Source organism: Myotis daubentonii, chromosome 11 (genome assembly GCF_963259705.1).
Source record: "Myotis daubentonii chromosome 11, mMyoDau2.1, whole genome shotgun sequence".
NCBI lineage: Eukaryota > Metazoa > Chordata > Mammalia > Chiroptera > Vespertilionidae > Myotis > Myotis daubentonii.
The window spans coordinates 72458878-72477956 of NC_081850.1; the positions used below are offsets into that span (position 1 = coordinate 72458878).

The 19079-nt window shown below is 49.6% G+C and overlaps 1 protein-coding gene across 14 annotated transcripts in view; it reads right to left on the reverse strand.

Annotated features, from left to right (window-relative positions):
- Positions 1-19079, reverse strand: part of ZNF618 (zinc finger protein 618) — a 152271-nt gene that overhangs the window by 22756 nt on the left and 110436 nt on the right. For 9 of the 14 annotated variants that reach the window (XM_059657897.1, XM_059657896.1, XM_059657894.1 and 6 more), the window contains exons 4-10: positions 15379-15456; positions 14685-14723; positions 11360-11449; positions 10215-10250; positions 10044-10121; positions 3162-3221; positions 2540-2629 (exon numbers count right to left, since the gene is read on the reverse strand). In XM_059657897.1, the coding sequence (XP_059513880.1) occupies positions 2540-2629; positions 3162-3221; positions 10044-10121; positions 10215-10250; positions 11360-11449; positions 14685-14723; positions 15379-15456 (471 nt within the window). The remainder of the gene's footprint in view (positions 1-2539; positions 2630-3161; positions 3222-10043; positions 10122-10214; positions 10251-11359; positions 11450-14684; positions 14724-15378; positions 15457-19079) is intronic. The other 5 variants (XM_059657900.1, XM_059657899.1, XM_059657898.1 and 2 more) reach the window with 1 other exon arrangement.

Genomic DNA, 19079 nt, shown 5'->3' on the forward strand with positions numbered 1-19079 from the left:
TTGAACAATTTTAAAAGGGTCAATTCATCATGACATAATGATCCCAAGTGTGTGCACTTAAAAACAAATTTCAAAATATATGCATCAAAACCTGACAGAACTAAAGGGAGAGACAACATCTCTAGAATTAAAGTTGTAGATTTTAACTCTCCTCTCTCAGTATTTGGCAGAACAAGCATATGTTTTTGAAAACCCTGGAAAGGTGTAGAAATTTAAACAATATTATCAATCACTGTAACCTAAATGACACGCCATGCAGGAAATACTCTCTCCCACTCATTCTGTAAGGCCAGTATTACTCTGATACCCAAATTAGACAAGAACATTACATGAAAAGAAAAGTACCCTGCTGGCTGGAATGTAACATGGCATAATCGCTTTGAAAAACCATTGGGCTGTTTCTTAAAAGTTAAACATACACCTGCTACTCGTATATGATCCAGCCATTCCACTCCCAGGTATTTACCCAAGAGAAATGAAAGCATTTGTCCATACAAAGATTTGTACAGACATGTTCACAGCAGCTTTATTTGTATCAGCTCTAAACTGGAACGACCCATGTGTCCATCCATAAGTGAATAAAAAAGATTGTGGTATCTATACAGTAGGTCCTCAAATAATGTAACTTTGTTCAATGCCATTTCATTATAACATTGATGATATGCTATAGGAACTTAACTCTTGTGTCAATTAGTCCATGGTAAAACTGGTTTTGTTATACATCATTTCACTTAAAATTACAGAACCTATTGACGACTTAAAGTGAGAACTTACTGTATCTAGACAATAGAATACTACTGCCCATCAATGAAAAGGAATGAAGTACGGATACATGCAAACATGAAGAATCTTAAAACAATTAAGGTGAGTAAAAGAAGCCAGACACCCCCATACACACAATAAAAGAGTACGATTCCATATAGGCAATATTCTAGAAAATGCAAAGCAATCTATATGGATAGGAAGCAGATCAGTGCTTGCCTATGAATGGGGAAGTGGTGACCAAGGAATTCTAGAAGGGCACAAGGAAACTTTTGGGAGTGACAGATATGTTCCTAATGGCTTTCCAAGGTTCAAAGCCAAACTCCACCTCTTGTTAACTCCATGACTGTATTCAACTTATTCCAGAAATTTGGGAGGACAGAAGCAGCACTGAAGGTGCTCTCCAAAGGCTGACACCATGGTGACTGCAGGCTGGCCTTGCAACTAACATCTAAGTGCATTCTGGGTGGCATCCTCTCCAAGAACCAGGCAGCAGGACAGATGTCCACACACAGCTGCCAGTCCGGCCCACGGAAAGAGGGGTCCTCAGAGGGTCCAGGCCATGGAGTTCAAGCCCAGCCACAGCGCTGATGACTCAGCACCAGCACCACTAGTCAAATGATGGGTCATGCCCACCAAGCGTACACCGTATCCTCCCCTCCACCCAGGCCAGAACATGTGGTGGGAAATGGGTGGCCCATACATCCCTAGCCTCACTGGCAGGGTGGGTTCCTCTAGTTGGGCCACCTGGTCTACCTGTCCGAGGGTTTGGAGATGCCTGGAATTCAGACCCCTGGGCTGGAAAGACCTCAAGAGCTCCCACAAAGGGAAACCTGAGCCCAGAGAAGGGAAGTGACAGCACAGGTCAGAGGCTGAGTAGGACAAGAATCCTAGCCCAGTTATGGATCTCAGGATGGGAGCTCTCGCCCATGGGGGACCCTCCACCTCTGCTGCTCTGCCCATTCAGAGATTATGGAGTGGGATCCACTCAGCTCTGTCCTAAGAAACAAAAGCAGGGGTTACTCCTACAGCCACTCCTGAACATCCCGCGCTGTGAAGTTGGTTAAGCCTCGCCTCCATCGGATTCTGGTTGAGGACTTGAAGGCCTCCCGCTCATCTGCTAGGGATGGGAGGGTGATGGAGCCCGCTCCAACATCCAGAAGTGGCACTGGGGAATCGGCAGCATCAGGAGAATGGAAGGCTGCTATGTCCCTGTGGGAAGGGCCCTGAGAACCATTTCCCTTCTGGAAGGAAAGATTGGAGGCCAGACATCGGACAGGGCCTGCCCCAGGTCACATGCAAGCCTATGAATCCACGGGGATTAACACCCAGGGCTCTGAGTCCGGGCTTAGCACTCCGGCGTCGCACCCTTCCCACCAACAAGGACAAAGGGGAGCTATCTGTCTAGTTGGCCATCCCTTGCCTGGGGTAGGCTCTGCATGGGTTCAGACTGGGGCTGCACCACATGGTGCTGGCTTTGGGGCTGGGGATTCAGGAACATGATTTGGAGGTGCTTAGAGGAGGTGGGGACAGGGACACTGAAGGACTTGGATGAAGGGTGCCCACCCTCTAAATCCACTGTTGGAAGACTCGGGCTTTCCTGGCTTAAAAGTGGGGCTTTCCCAGCTATTTGAGTAAGGTGGCCCCAGATCACACCTGGACACCTAGAGACTGGCCCAGATCAAGTTCACCTTTAGTTTCGCCCTCCCCTAGTAACACCCCAGAGCCTGGGACTACAGCTTGGCCCACCCCGCCCCCAACAACAAAAGGTACTCACTGATGGGGGCGTGTAAGGCCACGTGCTCCTGGTAGGGTGTGTAGTACTTGTACTGCTTTCCGCAGAATTCACAGGTGTAATTGCCGGTTTCTGTCCAAGAAGGAGACAAAAGTGTGGGAACAGGTGCCTGGCTCCCATCCAGCAGCAGAGCGCGCTCCCTCCCCCCAAGCTCCTCCTCATTCGGGGACAACAAACTAGAATTGGGAGCCCACTTGAATCGACTACTATCTAAATTCAAATCCCAGCTCTGCCATTTGGAGCTGTGTGACCTTGGGCAAATCTCTTAACCTCTCTGTGCCTCAGTTTTCCTATCTGTAAAACGGGGGTAATAATAGGACCACCTTATAGGATTGCTGTGAGGATTAAATTTCTATGTCAAGTGCTTAGAACAGTACCTGGCACACGCTGTTCTCCCTCATCGCTCCACCCTCAGGCCCCGGTGCTCTGGAAATGTGTGGTGACCCAAAATGACCTCCAGTGCCCATCTCTCTACCAGCCCCTCTGCAATGGCCACGCTGGGGTCCCCTCATCTCCAGGTCCTTTCCCTGCCCCCAAGCTCCCCATGCCCCCCAGCAGAAGAGGTCACTTCTTCCTCTCAGGTCCCACCAGACTTTATTTTTACCTCTCTTTTGGGTCTGCCTAACTTCTTTCTTCTTAAAAATTTCTGATGTAATATTGTTCACTGGGGGAAAATTATAAAATATTGATAAATACAAAATTTTTTTAAAAAAAAATAAGAGAAATTTCAATCATCTGTAACCCCCAAAACAAAGAGTAGCAGCTACCCCTCGGGTAGAACCTGCACCTTTCAACTAGCCCCAGACCCCGCCCCTCACTCCCCTTACACTGACATCATCTTGTCTGGCTGCTGCAGGCCTTGAATGGGCGGCCCCGATCTATATGCTCTTTGTAACCTGGTGCATTCGATCGACAATACTTTGTGGACATCTTGCTCAATCAATAAACTTCGATCTCTACTGCACTTATTGGCTGCATGGTTCCACTGGACTTCAGAATTTGCTGCGCTGGCCTCCTACACCAGGGGACATTTAGAATGTCTCCCCAAATTTCCCTTAATATATATATAAAAATAATGCTATGATCCACATACTTGTAGAAATTTTTGCACATGTGCTCATTATTTTTGCACATCATGGCAAAATAAAGATTATTGAGCATAATCTTTGCACATTACTTCCACGGGATAAATGAAGGGTATGCATTTTTAAGGCTTTTGATAACCAAAGCACCAACTACCTATCAAAAGATTGGGCCAATTTGTATCTCAATTAGAAAGATGGGCCAAAACCGGTTTGGCTCAGTGGATAGAGCGTCGGGCTGCGGACTGAAAGGTCCCAGGTTCGATTCCGGTCAGGGGCATGTACCTGGGTTGCGGGCACATCCATGGTGGGGGATGTGCAGGAGGCAACTGATACGATGTTTCTCTCTCATCGATGTTTCTGACTCTCTGTCTCTCTCCCTTCCTCTCTGTGGAAGATCAATAGAATGTATTTAAAAAAAAAATTTAAAAAAAAATTAGAAAGATGGGAAAATTACTGTTTCCATACATGGTAGCAAACATTAGATATTATTGTCTTCTTAAATTGTGACTGATAGGGGAAACTATAATGCAGTGCTGATTTTATTTTCCACCTCTTTGAGTTGCAAAGAAATTTACTATTTTTCATGTTTAATTAGAGTTTTTCTTTCATGACTTTTCTGTGTTTACCGCCAATGTTTCTATACTTACCTTTTTCAAATCGCTAAGACTCTGTAGATTAGAATACCAATGTTTTGTTCTTGATATTAGCTACAAGTATTTTTGCTCAAATTGACTTCTTATTCTGTTTGTGGGATTTCTGTCTCAATATAGAAACTTTAAAATTTGTTTGTAGTTAAATAATTTTTGTAACTGATTCATGAACACTGGAAAAGATCTATTTGCAAGATTCAAAGTTGTTAGGTCACCTGTATCCCTATGTAATCTTATTTGTCTACCTGCTCTGCCAAAGACTCCCTGTAATAAATCCTCCCACTTCGTGGTGTTTCTACATTTATTTTGTGTATTTAGATATAATGTTGTTTGATGCACAAAGGCTCAGGGATCCAAACCTTCACTGCGAACTGTGCCCTTTGTTAAGATTTCCCTGTCTTGTAGCGCAGTCCTTCTCAAAGGTCCCTGGGCCAGCGGCAGCAGCACCACCTGGGAACCTGCTGCAAATTCTCAGGACTTAACCAAGACAGACTGAAAGAAAAATTCTAGGGATGGGATCCAGCAACCCGTGTTTTAACAGACCCCTTAGAAAGTTCTAATGCTTGGGAACATTTAAGAACCACAGTTTTATTAGTTTGCCTGGCATTAATGTTACTAATTCTTGGTAATTACTTTGTCGGATTCTCCTTTCTACATGTTTGCATATGCCTAGAGACATTTCCCTGTGCTTTCATTCATTAAACAGATACTGCGCTAAATGCCGGCACACAAATGTTGAGCAAAAAGTCATGGTTCCTGCCTTCAAGGAGCTTACAGTCTGGAAAAGGAGACAGAAAAGTCAAATGATCACGCAAATTTAAAACTGCAACCATGGCGGTGGGTGCTCTTAAAGGAGACATTCACAGTGCTATGAAAATTCTAATCGGGAAATTACTTTAGCTAAGGAAGCAGCAAAGAGTTTCCTGAGAAAGAGAAAAGATAATGAATTAACTAGGCATGTCTCTAATAAGGCATTAATAATTGGATTATTTTAAATTAACCTGAGAACCTTTGTCTTTTAATAAAGGAGATCATGCCATTTGCTTTGATGGCTCTATCTGACTTGGTTTCACTTGTTTTATGATTATCCTTTTTCCTTTGCTCCACCCTTCTGGGTTGTTTAATTTCATCAAACAAAATTTCAGTTGTTTGATGCATGGACTCTTTTCTTTGCCTTTCCATTATCCTCCAATATTCAATTACTTTCCAACATTCTCCATTGTTTTAGACAGTGTGTAATATATATTTCTCTAAATGTTAAAATCAAGCAGGAAATGATATTATCCTATCTATTACCATTGAAAAGGGAGTTTAACTCAGTGCTCCTCAAACTTGAACAGGTCTAAGAATCATCTAGAGAGACTGTTACAACACAGATTGCTGGGTCCCACCCAGAGGTTCTGATTCCGTAGGCCTGGCGTGGGACCTGCGGATTTGTTTGTAGTAAGCTTCCAGGAAATGCTGCTGCTCAGGGGACCACACTATGAGTAGGACTGGTTTAACCCACCTTTCCTGTATCCCTCACCATGCCTGCCTTCTTGCGTTTTTAAATTCATTTTTAGTATTTTAGAATAATCGTTGTCTTTTGCCTTAATTTTTACAATCAGAATTGCAACATTACATATATTTTAAGTTCATTTCAGAGAGGAAGGGAGAGGGAGAGAGAGATAGAAACATCAATGATGAGAATCATTGATTGGTTGCCTCCTGCACACCCCACACTGGGGATCGAGCTTGCAACCCTTGGGCATGTGTCTTGAAAAGGAATTGAACCATAACCTCCTGGTTCACAGGTTGACCCTCAACCACTGAGCCACACAGCCAGGCGCAACATTTTAAACTTATTTCTAGTTTATCTGGCTTTAGTATTCAATACTGTGAATTATTTCCTCATATTGGCGCCCTTAAGTGTGCTCTACTCAGAGAATAAGTTCAAGTAGTTTCTTGAAGATGGGTACGTAGAAGATACAGTATGTTTTTGAGATCTGGCTTTTTCCTTTACACATAAATCACAATTTTGTCTAGACATAAAATTCTTAGATTACAACTTTTTCCCTTCAAAGCGATTTCATTATTTTTGGCATTTAGTATTGCAGAAAAGACTGAGGCATGTCCATTTTGGATTCATTTGTATAGAATTGCTTTTTTGTTTTTAGATGGCCCTATAATTTTTCTTTTTTATATGTCTAGTTTTGACAATTCACTAAGATCTATTTAGTTAGGGATCTCTTTATACTGACTCTGACATAAGACGAGCCCTTAAACCTTCATACACAGGCCTTCACACAGGCCTTCCTTCAGCTGAGCAAATTTTTCTTCTATTATATCTTCACAGCTTCTGTCCCACTGGCACAATATCATCAATGATCTGGAACTGGTTCCCCATTCTCCATATTTATCATGTTTTCCTCTAATTATCTCATCTGTTCAAAGCTGTCTTTCATATCACTAATTCCATTTCCTAGACTGACTCTGCTCTTTACTACCTGCAATGGAAGTCTTAGTTCTGTTCTTCTATTTTCAGCTTCTCTGCAATCCTCCCTCATCTCACACTTCTCTCTTTGCCCTTTCACCTTATCCTGTTGCTTTTTCACCATATAACTCTGGGCTCCTTTCTCACAGGGTTCATGCTAGGAGCTGTACTGTGTCTTCCACAAATTCAGATGTTCACACCCTACCTCCACATGTAATGGTATTTGGCCAAAAGTAATCTCACAGAACCCAGCCACACTGGCACTCTGATCTCTGTCTACCAGCCTCTGGAACTGGCACTCTGATCTCTGTCTACCAGCCTCTGGAACTGTGAGGAAATAAATTTCTGTTGTTTAAGCTATGCATTGTTAAGGCAGCCCACGACAGGTCATACTTTCTTATAATCAACTGTGGCTGCCAGAGAGAATTTTCATCTAGATTTCGCAGTAGATCATTTTCAGATGTATGCTCTTCCCCTGAGTCTCCTAAATTCTCTTTTTCTTGTGATGTGGAATTTCATAGTTCCCCATGGTTTGTATTTATTTATTTATTTATTTATTTATTTATTTATTTATTTTCCAACTTAAGTCTTCCTTATCCACATATAAAAATCAAATAACCTATGAACAAATCCAGACTGACTCTGTTTCCGCTGGCACAAATGAACTGCTCTGAATCTTCTCATTATCATGGTAGACCATTACCATGGTAAAAATTCTCAGATCTGGAGCTGGAGAGCAAGCTGACACACAGGACCCCTTAGACCAGCTCCCTCTTCCAGCAGGACGCCTCTGCTCTGCCATGGCTTTGGCTTCCTCCTCAAGTGCCTAACTCTCTAATAGTTCAGCTGATGTGGATGTGGAAGGCATACTTCCCCAGCATGCACTGCTACCAAGTTTCTTCCTCTCCCCAGGCCTAGTACAATCGCTACTTGTGGCAACTAGCCCCTTCACAGTGTGCCATGCTGCTACTGGCTCCTCTTATTCTACGCCTCATCGGTTTCAGGGTTCTGTGGCATTGGCCTGCTTGCAAGACGTGTCAGGAGCCCAAGCAGCAGCAGTCTTAATTCACAAGGCAGCTCCTGAGTGGTAACAAGGGAAAGCATCACACTATTCTAGCAACCTCACTTCCATAGTGCCAAGCTGGGAGCAGCAGGGAGCGGGGAGGGGGAGTTGGGGGCGGGGGGGAATGGACACGACAAACTCAGTTCAATTTTCTCACTGCAATTCCCTACTCCCTCTGCATCATCTGTGACAATTTCTCCCAGGACCTAGCACGGGTTGCTGTAAGGCTTAGTCGCCGATATATAGAACAAGTTTCATCTTGTTCTGCACCTTCTGGGTAATAGGGACCACTTACTTAATGCTTCCATGTAAGTGTCAAGGACTAATCCCCTTATAAATATAATCTGAGCTAATCTCCATGACAATCCTGAGAGGGGAGTTTTATTGTCATCACTGCATTTCAGAATTAAGGAAATGGTGGATTAGAGAGATTACAGTATTTGCAGGATGTCGCAGGGCGATTAGGCGTAGAGCTGGGATTCATACTTGGGATGGCTCTTAAGCTCTCGCTCTCAACTACCCCTTGGCAGCACTGCTCACGTGTGACGCCCTGAGTATGAGCCAGGTGCTGGCTAGACACTTGACCCATTCATCCTGCAGAACAGATCGCATTCTTGTCCCAATTTACAGAGGAGTCAGAGGAGACTCCGAGGGGGTAAGCAGCTAGTAAACTGGTGACGCCAGCATTCGAACCGGGGCCTGTTGGGGTCCAAAGCCAACTTTCATAATTATAATGCTAGGCAGACATGGAAGGGTAGTGCTATGCTGCGACTCCCTGTCCCGTATCTGTCCTGGAACAGGTCTGATTCACATCTGGATCTCCCACAATCTACCTCCTGGCAGGGTTTGCGTTGAGGTTTTCATCATTTTCTTTATCTTCAAGGTTATTTTAATGTCACTGTTTATTGTTTACTATGCATATGACAAGCATGGTGCTAACCACTTTACAGATAGGATCACATCTGCAGTCTCCTGAGAGTTTAAGAGTAAAAATCAAGCAGGGAATTATCCCCTAGGAGGAAGGAGGAAGAAAAGGCATCAGGGACCCAGCAATGCCTCCCCAGGGCCTGGGACCAAGCGGCTTCACTGTGGTAGTTCCCTCAATTCCCTCCCTCAGATTTCCACATCCTTTCATTCTATGTCTGAGTGTATATTTCTGCAAGCTGCCTTCATCCTTAGTGTGGTGAGGCAGAGCCCATGAAGGTCTTCTCTTGCCGGTAGTAAGACAGGCCCAGGAAGTACATGTAAATTTTTGAAGGGCTGGACCAGTCTCACGTGTGAGACGCTACCACCACCTCCAGTCCATTCTCCAAGCCAAAATGGCCTTCCTAAAATGCAAACTGAATTAAGTCCCTTCCCCATTTAGTAAACTTGCCCGGCTCAGCTCACTCCCCTCAGGATTAGGTCTTTAGGTCTAAATAACTTCATCCGGTATTTGAGCCTCTCCAAGACCTGAATTCAGAATCGACTGGCCTTTCAATTCCCAGAAAAGTGCTGCTCTCCTGCCTTCGAGGGGGTGCAAGGGCTCATTCCCCACCCTGGTCCCCACGCAGAAGCCTCGTGGATTCCCAAGGCTGGTCAGGCACCCCCGGCACCCCCAGCCGCCTGTGCTTCTAGGTATGCTGTAACTATTCCTCACTGACCTGCGGGCTCCCTCCGTATTCCCCAAAGGGAGGGCCACAGGAAGGTGCGTGGCTCCTGCCCTCGGGGGTTTCTAGGACAAGGACAGATTGTCTGCATATGGCTCCCCTGGACAGCTCCACTGGCTAATGAACCCCTTCAGGTGACAATAACAAGTTATTTTCCGAGCACCTATTATGTACCAGGCACTGTGCTAATTAATAGGTGATTGATAGCCACGATCTCATTTAATCCCCCAACAAACCTGTGGGGAAATGTCACCCTCATGCCACAGGTGAGGAGCCGAGGCTCAGGACGGCTAACAGACTGCCAGGGCACCAACCAGGTGCTGCCTTCACTGCTCTGACCTTGACCCTGTGCTGTCCTGCTTCTCCAAAGCTGAATCTCAACACTGACTGGCCCATTTGACAGGTGGGCAAAGTGAGGTGCAAGAAGGCCAGTGGCTCGCTAGCCAGGCGTTACTGCCGGATGAGCAATGCCACCCTCTCCCAGCAGCGGAACCCACCTTGCCACCCTCAGCCAGCCCCCGCCTGTCTCCCCACCCAGCCCCGGCCCCAAGGAGAGGCCCGCATACTTGGCCCGATTTTCTGGAATGGTTCCGGGGGTTCCTCCTTCACCTCTTCAGCGGCCACGACGCCTTGGTCGAACGGGTCTGTGGGAGAACACGCGGCCCTTAGTGCCCTAGTCACCAGGCCTCGGGAGCCTAGCTGGGGACCAGGGAGGTGGCCAGCCACCAAGTACTTACCTGCCCGATTCTCGGGGGCCCCTTCCACACTAAACACTGCGCCGGGGCAGGAGGCAGCAGCCGCAGGAGGAAAAAGCAAACAGGAGCCCTGTTAGTCCCCACCCACAGCTGCCTCTGCCCGCCGCTCCCAGCCCCGTCCACGTGCACTTGCCCTTTCGGCCTAGGGGCGCGGCCCTGGCCAGTATGCAGGCCCAGAAAACCAGCGGCCACAGGAGGGTGCGCCCCAACCAGGACACAGCCTGTGTCTGCACGCCTCTCCCTCCCACGGCAGGGCCCAGCCCGGGGGGCAGACATTCTGTCTGCCCTGTTTCTGGATCATCAGCACCCAGTTGAGGGCCAGGGCGGGAGGAGAGGAATGAGGAGGCGAGAAGACGGATGAGCCAGTAGGTGGGAAGCTGGGCTGTCACAGCTGGAGATGGGCTGGGGGGGTGCGGCTCCAGAGGGAGCCGCCAAGATCCTCCCAGACCCAAGACCCTATTTCTAGGATTCTTCCATTTTCAAAAACAAATTACCTAAATTTATTGTTCTAATTCCTAACTCTGTAATCTAAGACACTAAAATACCATCGTTCATTTTTAAAAATTGGTTTAATTTCACCAGAGCATGTGAATACTCAATATGAAATCGGATAATAAATTGATATAAAATTGTGGCCATTCAACTGCTTTTGATTTACAAAGCCGGCAATTTCACTCCGGTTCCCCTACTCCAGTGATGGCGAACCTATGACACGGGTGTCAGAGGTGACACGCAAACTCATTTATTTGGGTGATTTTTCTTTGTTAAATGGCATTTAAATATATAAAATAAGTATCAAAAATATAAGTCTTTGTTTTAGTATGGTTGCAAATATCAAAAAAATTTCTATATGTGACACGGCACCAGAGTTAAGTTAGGGTTTTTCAAAATGCTGGCACGCCGAGCTCAAAAGGTTCGCCATCACTGTGCCTACTCAGAAGTATGTATGGAGTGTGACGGGGACCTTTCTCCCCAGGACCCTCAGGGGTTGGGCGCGTCCCTCATGGTCTGGCTGCCACATGACCTTCGTCTGGGCAGGCGGAGGGCAGAGAGGGGCCACGTAAGCAGCCCTGGGTTGGGGGTCTCTCTATGGGACTCACTCCCCGGGAGTGAGGGGCCTGGCTCACCATCCACCGCGTGCAGGTCTCGGTGCTCTTGGAAGCAGCTGTAGTACTTGTACTTCTTGCCGCAGATGTCGCACGTGTACCTGAAATTGTCTGTGGGGGACGGAAAGACAACACGTGGTCACCAGGGCTTCAGTCACGTGGGGTGGAGTTTTGGGGGCCAGCTCATCTGCCTCAGGAACCAAAGAAAGGACTAGCTCAGACGGACCCCAACGGGTGACTCCACAGAGAACCAGTTCTGGGGTGTCAGGGTCCTCTACACAGGCAGGCCGGGAAGCCCTGAGGTGACTTTCAAACCAACCCCCGATCTCACCTCCTGTGAGCTGAGCTCCTAAGGGCCGGGTCATAACTGGTCCCACCCTCCTCCGTATCCACTAGTTCTTGCATCTGAGGGTTACTACGTCCTCACAGGGAAACAGGCTCAGAGGGACCTGCCCCAAGCCCCACAGCCTCAGAGATGGCTCCCAATGACCCTGGCCTCCTGGTGCTCATGTCCTGTGTGTTTCCTTCCCCCAGAGTCTGGGCAGGACCCAGCAACTTGCTTCTAATGAAGAGAATGCAGTGAAGTGACGGAACCACTCTGAGATCAGTCAGAGGACATGACCCGTCCGGCTCACACCATCTCGCTCTTGTTAGCAGATGTGCTGTGAGCTGCCCGTAGAGACAGACCAGGGGGCAGCCTCGGGTGAGCAGCCGGTGGGGTGCTGAGGCCCTCAGGCCAAGAGCTTGGGAAGGACCAGCCCTGCTAGCAGCCACATAGCGAGTGTACAAGAGAACTGGACGTGGAGTTAAGCTTTTATTTTCTTAGTTGAGAGACGGGTAAGTGGGTAGATGCCTCTACGTGTGAATGTACAGTTTTTCTCACCAATAAACGAAAGATGCCTGGACTAAAGGCGTGAAACCTGGTCTCCGTGCCCACCACCACCCACAACGAGCGGTATGACCTCTCGCGGGACTCGGGAGCCTCATCTGCAGGACGGAAAGGCTGGGCTCGCTATTCCCAACGGGGCCCTCTGGCTGCAGGACTCCGTGGCCGGGCTCCCGTGACGAAGCCGGCGTGTGAGGAAGCCGGACTTTCTGAGCAGACACTGCTGGCCCGGGTCAGAGTAGGAAGGGAAAAGTGATGGAAGGACTAAAAACAGCTCAGGCTACAGAGTCCTCAACAACTGCGGGCCTGCGGCAAAGGCGGAAGCCAGACAGAACACAACGTATCATTGAGAGGCTGCCGGGAGGCCAGGAATAGCCGAGGGAGGAAAGATAAACAGGGAAGCTCTTTAAATGGGTGGCTGACCACAGGCAGGCCGTGGGAGAAGGAAGCTATAGCGAGAAGGAGCCAGGGGCCAGGCTGGGGGAGGCGGGGCTGAGGAGGAGGGCCAGGCCTTCGCCTCCTCCCAGCCCTGGGCCCTCTGGCAGGTGCTGGCCAACCTGAGCCTCCCATTCTCCTCCAATGAAAGAAGAGTAGCCTCAGGCCTGCCTGCCTATCACACGGGGTAAGAATCAAAGAGAGTGGATGGGGAAGTGCCTCAGGGGTGTGTTCTTAGGACCAGTGCTTTAGCCCCAGGCCCGTGTTTTGGATTTTTCCTGGGGGTGTGTGTTTATATTTTAAGAAGCTTTTGATGGAGGTCTAACAAGCACATAGATAGAACAGGAGTTCCTATCTGAGCTGCACGCAGAGATGAGCAGTTGTGACAGAGGCGTCCGGTGGCCTGCAAAGTCTAAAACGTTTACTACATGGTCCCCTACAAAAAGTGGGGTACACATCCTAAGTGCGCAGCTTGTTCAGTTTCCATAAACCCAAAACACCTGTGTGACCAGCGCCCAGCTCAAATATCACCCCCAGAGGCCCGTCCTAACGGTGACCAGGACGCTGACTCTTCCAGCATGAACTCCCGTCCCCAGTTTTTGCACGTCCTGTACGCAGACCTAAGGAGGGACTCTTGTCCCGGCTTCCTTTGCGAATATTGTCTGTGGGTAAGGCACGCTGCTGTGTGTAAGTCTCTATCTCCGGCTCTCCATGCTGTGCTGCAGTCCTTCGCGTGAACACGCCGTGACTCATTTACCCCTTCAACCTCCTGGGCGCTCACTCGGGAGGTCCCCAGTTTGGAGCGGTTACACACAGTGCTGCTAAGAGCATCCCGGTTCCCATCGCAGGGTGGACATGCGCACACACTGCTGCTGGGGATACACCTGGGGTGAAGCCGCTGGGCTCCGAGGCTCGGGGCCGTGGGGGAGGGACAGTTGCAGCCCAGCTCACAGCCTTCTGGCTGCTGTTACCAGGCCCGGGGGTTAGATGTGGAGGGAGGGCAAGCAGGGCCTGTGGGCAGCAAAGCAGAACACTGTCCCCAGAGGTCAAGGCCCTGCACAGCCTGGGCCTGGGACACCGCACCCCAGTGATTGGTGCCCATGGGTGCTCATGAGATAACTCTCTGAAGCAGGAGCCCCCACACATCAGCTATGGAGCCCCAGACCCACAATGGGAGTCAAAGAACAGAGGCACCTGCCCCCGCTGGGCCCTCCTGGCAGGGCCTGGGCGTGAAAGGGCAAGGGCTACGCCCTCCATCTTGCCCCGAATCCTCCATTTTTGGGCAGAGCCATGTGCTCAGCAAAGAGCTTCTTCCCAGAAGAAGCCCAAGCCTCTGCTAGCCACACCTAGGATTTCTTTAAACTAACCAATGATAATCAAGGGAAGTGCGCACCATAGACATGACCACATCCTGTGTAACAAGACACAGACTTGCGCCTGACTTGTGCCTGGCCAATCGGCAGGGCCCACAGTCCTCTCTCCTCCCCTTACTCCAACCCCCCTATAAAACCTCTCCCACACAGAGCTCGCTCTCTCTCTGCCACTTGCTGATGCATCAGTAAGGAGAGTAGGGGAGCCAAGCCCGGGTTTGAATAAAAGACTCTTTGCTTTTGCATTGGACATGGCTGGCTCCCTGGTGTGGTCTCTTGGGGATCCTGAAATCTGGGCATAACAGGCGTACCTGCCAGTGAAGGGCCTGGGAAGTCTACAGCAAGAAATCCGTTCTTCTATGCAAGGCTCAAGGTTCCCCGGGCTGTTTGGCCAGAGAACCCTTTCCTGACAGGATGCTGAGTATGTCTCGGAACACACTTTGGGAAAGGCTGTTCAGAGTTACCATCTTACAAGTTCATAAGGACCCACTGGTCCCAAAGCCTGGACCATAAGAAATGTGTCTCCCAGAAGCCACGTGGGACCTCCTGGTGATGGGGGTTTGGGGGGATAAGAGCATCTCCTTCCACCCCTGGCTCTCTTGGCCCATCCCCACCCCCCGCCCCCAGAAGCCCACAAGGAGGGAAAAATACTCACTGCCTTGGGAGGCTCCCTCCCCTGAGGTGGCTTCAGTGTCTGTAAGAAAAAAGGGAGAGGGAGGGGGAGGGGGAGAAGGGAAGGGGGAGGGGGAGGAGAGGGAGGGGGGAGGAAGAGAGGGAGGGGGAGAGAGAATGAATGAGAAGGAGGTGGGTACACTGGACCAATGGCAGGGCTGGTGAACACATTACAACATGCCCAGGGGCCCTCTCCAATGCAGAAGGCAAGGAACAGAGCCTCTCCGTTAGTCCCCACCCCTCGTCAGTCAGTCCCCCTGCCCCAGCCTTCTCTCCCTGTCTGCCAGGCCCAGGGAGTGTCAGGCATCAGCCCCCGGTCCCCTCAGCTTCAGTGTCCTCATTTTCAGAACAGAGAGGGCCACCCTGCCCGACTCCAGGGCCATACTGGGGAGCACGCGAGATGACACTGAGCAGCACTGAAGCATTCTGGGAGAAATCAGGCCTGTGAGGAGCAGGCAGGAGGCACTGGTGGCAGAAGTCTGGTGGCATGCCCTGCTGCCCCCCCCACCCCAAGTAAAGGAAGCTCCCCCTCTCCTCCTGGGGTCTCCCTCCTACTGCAGAAAGAGAGAGAGAAGCCTGGGGCTCGCAGGGCCTCTAGTCACCCAGGAGGGGTCCAGGTGGAAAACCAGGAAGAGCACAGGAAGCCCCCTGACTCTGCCGAGGGGCACACCACTCACCTCGGTGTGCGCGTACGTGGGTCTGGAAACAGTTGTAATACTTGTACTTCTTGCCACAGATTCCACACTCATAGGACCCTGGAAACAGGCAAGAAAGGGACCGCTCAGCCAGCACCCAATACAGGCAGCCATGAGGCCCCAGTGCCTGCGGGGATGCCTCCGGGGACTGCGAGCTCTGCTCAAGGGGCAGGGCTGATCCGCTGGCCATTGGCCGTCTCATCCCCAGTAAGCAAAGAGGCAGCAGGGCCCAGCAGAGACATCCCCGAGGCCATGGGAGGGAGAAGTGGTGATCACCAGGGCAGAGGTCTCCTGAGGACGAGAAGGTGGGGAGCAACCCTCAGCTCCACCATTTGCACCCAGCCAGCCCTAGAGAAGCTCAGACACATCTCAGGACACACAAAACGCAGCAGGCAGAACTCCAGAGAGGGGAAGGAGAAAAGGAAAACAGGAGTGGGGGCAGAGAGGATGGCCCCTCACAACGGGCAGGCCTGTATTTTTAGCTCAGGGCATCACGCGGCCGCTGCTTACAGATCAAATGCTGAGGAGGAACCAGCCGCTTGGTTCTAGGAGGCAACAGGAGCTGGGCCCAGGGCGGGCTGGGGAAAGGGGGCCTGGACAGGTAAGTCGTGGACGCGTGGGTTTCCAGAGGGTCCCCGGGGCTTGGCCTCAGACCAAATGTCCTCTGAACCAGCGTCTTCCAAGTCGAGTGCAAGTCCCCTGGGAATATGGGAGCACAGGCCGCTGAAAACACTGCCAAACGTTCTTTCCCTGGAAGCAACATGACAGAGCAGTGGCAGCAGGCTGGGGGCCCCTCCGCTGCTCTCCTTCCTCCTCTCCTCTCACCCTCCCCTTCTCCCACATTACGGGCAAGACAATTCTTCTTTTAAAATATACTTTTATTAATTTCAGAGAGGAAGGGAGAGACAGACAGACACATCCATGATGAGAGAGAATCAATCATTGATCGGCTGACTCATGCACACCCCTCACTTGGGATGGAGTCTGCAACCCAGGTAGGTACCCTGACCGGGAACTGAACCGTGACCTCCTGGTTCGTAGATCGATGCTCAAGCACTGAGCCACACCAGCTGGGTGACATGACAGCTCTGTCATCCACCCAATTCCACCCTGTGTGTCCTCCATGGGCGGTTATCATCCCAGGGCTCCAGGCAAAGGTGAGGTCAGAAACATCGGGTATCGGACTTGGGAAGTGGTCTAGGACTGGGAACAATTCCTCTTGTGATTCCGGCGCTTTCTAAGTCTCAGCTCTCAACAAAACTGAAGATCTAATGGAGTTGTCAGCGGAGAGGCCATTAAAAATAATGTCTGATGAGATGCCCACATGTCATTTTGGACAGACAACTTGGAGTTAAAGAACTAAGTGACGCTGCTAATACAAACCGCCACCCCGCCCTGCCTCCTGATTGATGTGATCAAGCTTTTAAGCGCTCGCACTTACGAAAACCGAAACACGGGAATTAAGTTAATGCTGAATCCTGTCTCATTCAACATATAAGACATATTAATTCACAGAAACATGAACCAATTGAAACAGAAAGCCCATCCGTTTTATGAAAAGGTGTATTTTCGATAACATTTTCCTTGTACATTTACGATCGCTCTAAATTTGTTTTTGGCAAATTGTATGCTGATAACAACTCTATCTGGGGAAGAAAATGTTTTAAAATATAGAGCTTTATGATCCCAACATATTTTTTAGAAATTTCAATTTACATACATCTTGTTGTGGGAGATGAGTGTGAAACAGTGATCAATAAAAGACTCTCAAGCATAAAAAATATATTACATTAGGATAAAGTCCTGTGAGGGAAGTGGACTGGAAATATGAGTTCAAGGAGAAAAAGGAAAGATGTAAAATTTCTGACTGTTAAAGATGGGCCTGTTCATAGGTTTCATAAATGGATGATGGCAGATACAAGTAGCAGTGGGGTTTGGGTTATCTTGGCTACATTTAAAAGAGTGGTTCACAGTTTTGTTTCAAATGCCACATTTTTACACAATATGCCAGAAATTATACCCTTTGTGATTACGTAAATGTTGGATTAAAATGTTAGATGTCAACACAAAAAATGTGAAAGAGAATATCGTTTCTCAAAATTCTTGTAGGAGATACTGAACAAAAAAAGTGTGAAGTCATAGGTCCTTTAGAGTCTTATCATTCCAGAGGTAACCCCAGATGTGTCTGAGGCTTCAGCTAATCCCACTGCTATCTGTTTTGCATCCCCCCCCTTTTAATAAGATTATTTGAATTTATTTGAGCTACCTGATGACATGCCGAGAAGCAAGATCTCAAGTGCTCCCCTGCCCCCCTTAAAAAACACTTTCATGCCTATTACTTCACTCTGCTCCCAGTGAACCTACCGGCAGATTCTATTATTCTCACTGATCAACCAAGACAGTATGGCTCAGAGAGGTTGCAGGGTCTGTCCAAGGCCCCATAGCAGGGCACACGCTGAGGCTCTTGGCTTAGAGCCTTAGGGCCTTTGCCAATGGGGACCCTCCAACTGGGATCCCCTTCCCACCTTGGACATCCCAATGAACAGTCTTCAGCAGAGACAAGATGCACCTGGGACGGTGCCAAAACCCTCCTTTCTGGGTGGCTCAGCAAAGAGCTGAGTGTTGGTTCTGGCAAGCTCCGGCGCCAAGCCCTGCCAACAGCCTGTTGAAACAGGAAACTAACTATCAGCTGGCACTTGGAAGCAGGACCTGGCACCTTGGCTGCTGGGTTTGTCACAGACCAAACTCATGTGGCCTTGTCTGAATGGCTGTCTGCTCTTCTGCTGCTCCTTCCAAAGCTGAGGCCTCCTCCTCCTCCCTCCCCCCCTCCCCCTCCTCCTCCTCCTCCTCCTCCTCCTCCTGCCCCTTTTCCCCAGGCAGCCCTGTGTATGTGTGGAAACACCTCCACTCCTTGGTGCTCACAGCTCGCTGCCTAGAAACATCCTTGCAGGAGCCATTTTCCCAGGTGATCCCTGACTCCCCCTCCTGCACCCCACAGTGACCCTCTCTGCTGACCCACCTCCAGGGAACTCCCTCCCTCACAGGCCTCTATCCGGTTATGGTTCCCATAGTCACAAAGTCCTTCCTTTTACTGAGTTGAAATCACCTCCTGGTAACTACCTCAGATTGGCCGGGGCTGCTTGGGATGTGTCTGCTCCATCCCCTTCCCCCAAATACTTACAGATTCTATCATCTCCCGGCCCTCAGCCCCCTCCCCATACAAACAGCCCTTAGCTCTGCCATGAGGCCCCTCCCTACACTGAGTCAGTTAACTCTGGAATAATCTGTTGGCCCACAACCCTCCGCTGAGGAAGAGCCCAGCTGGTCACTTGCTCCCTCCGTGGGCTCCTCAACCACGAGGGAGGCCCTGGACCACCCACCAGGTCTCCAGGCACCGGGGGCTCTCCCTGGGCCCCTACATGAGGAACCTCTCTGGATGAAGGTCCCATCGTCTCACAGCACAGAGGAGAGCACCCACTGCTTGGTGGGGCATTCTGACCACCCGATGGGACTGGGCATGCTTCTCTCTCTGAACCAGGAAATGCTCCGTGGGCCGGAGGTCCTGATCGCTGCCAACCCCGCTTGCTTCGTCCTCACCATCTAAGTCAAGGACGGCAAGCGGTTTTCTACTTCAGGTTTTTCCATTCTGGCAGACCGGCCGTGGCTTCTTGGTAGCCCGTGTT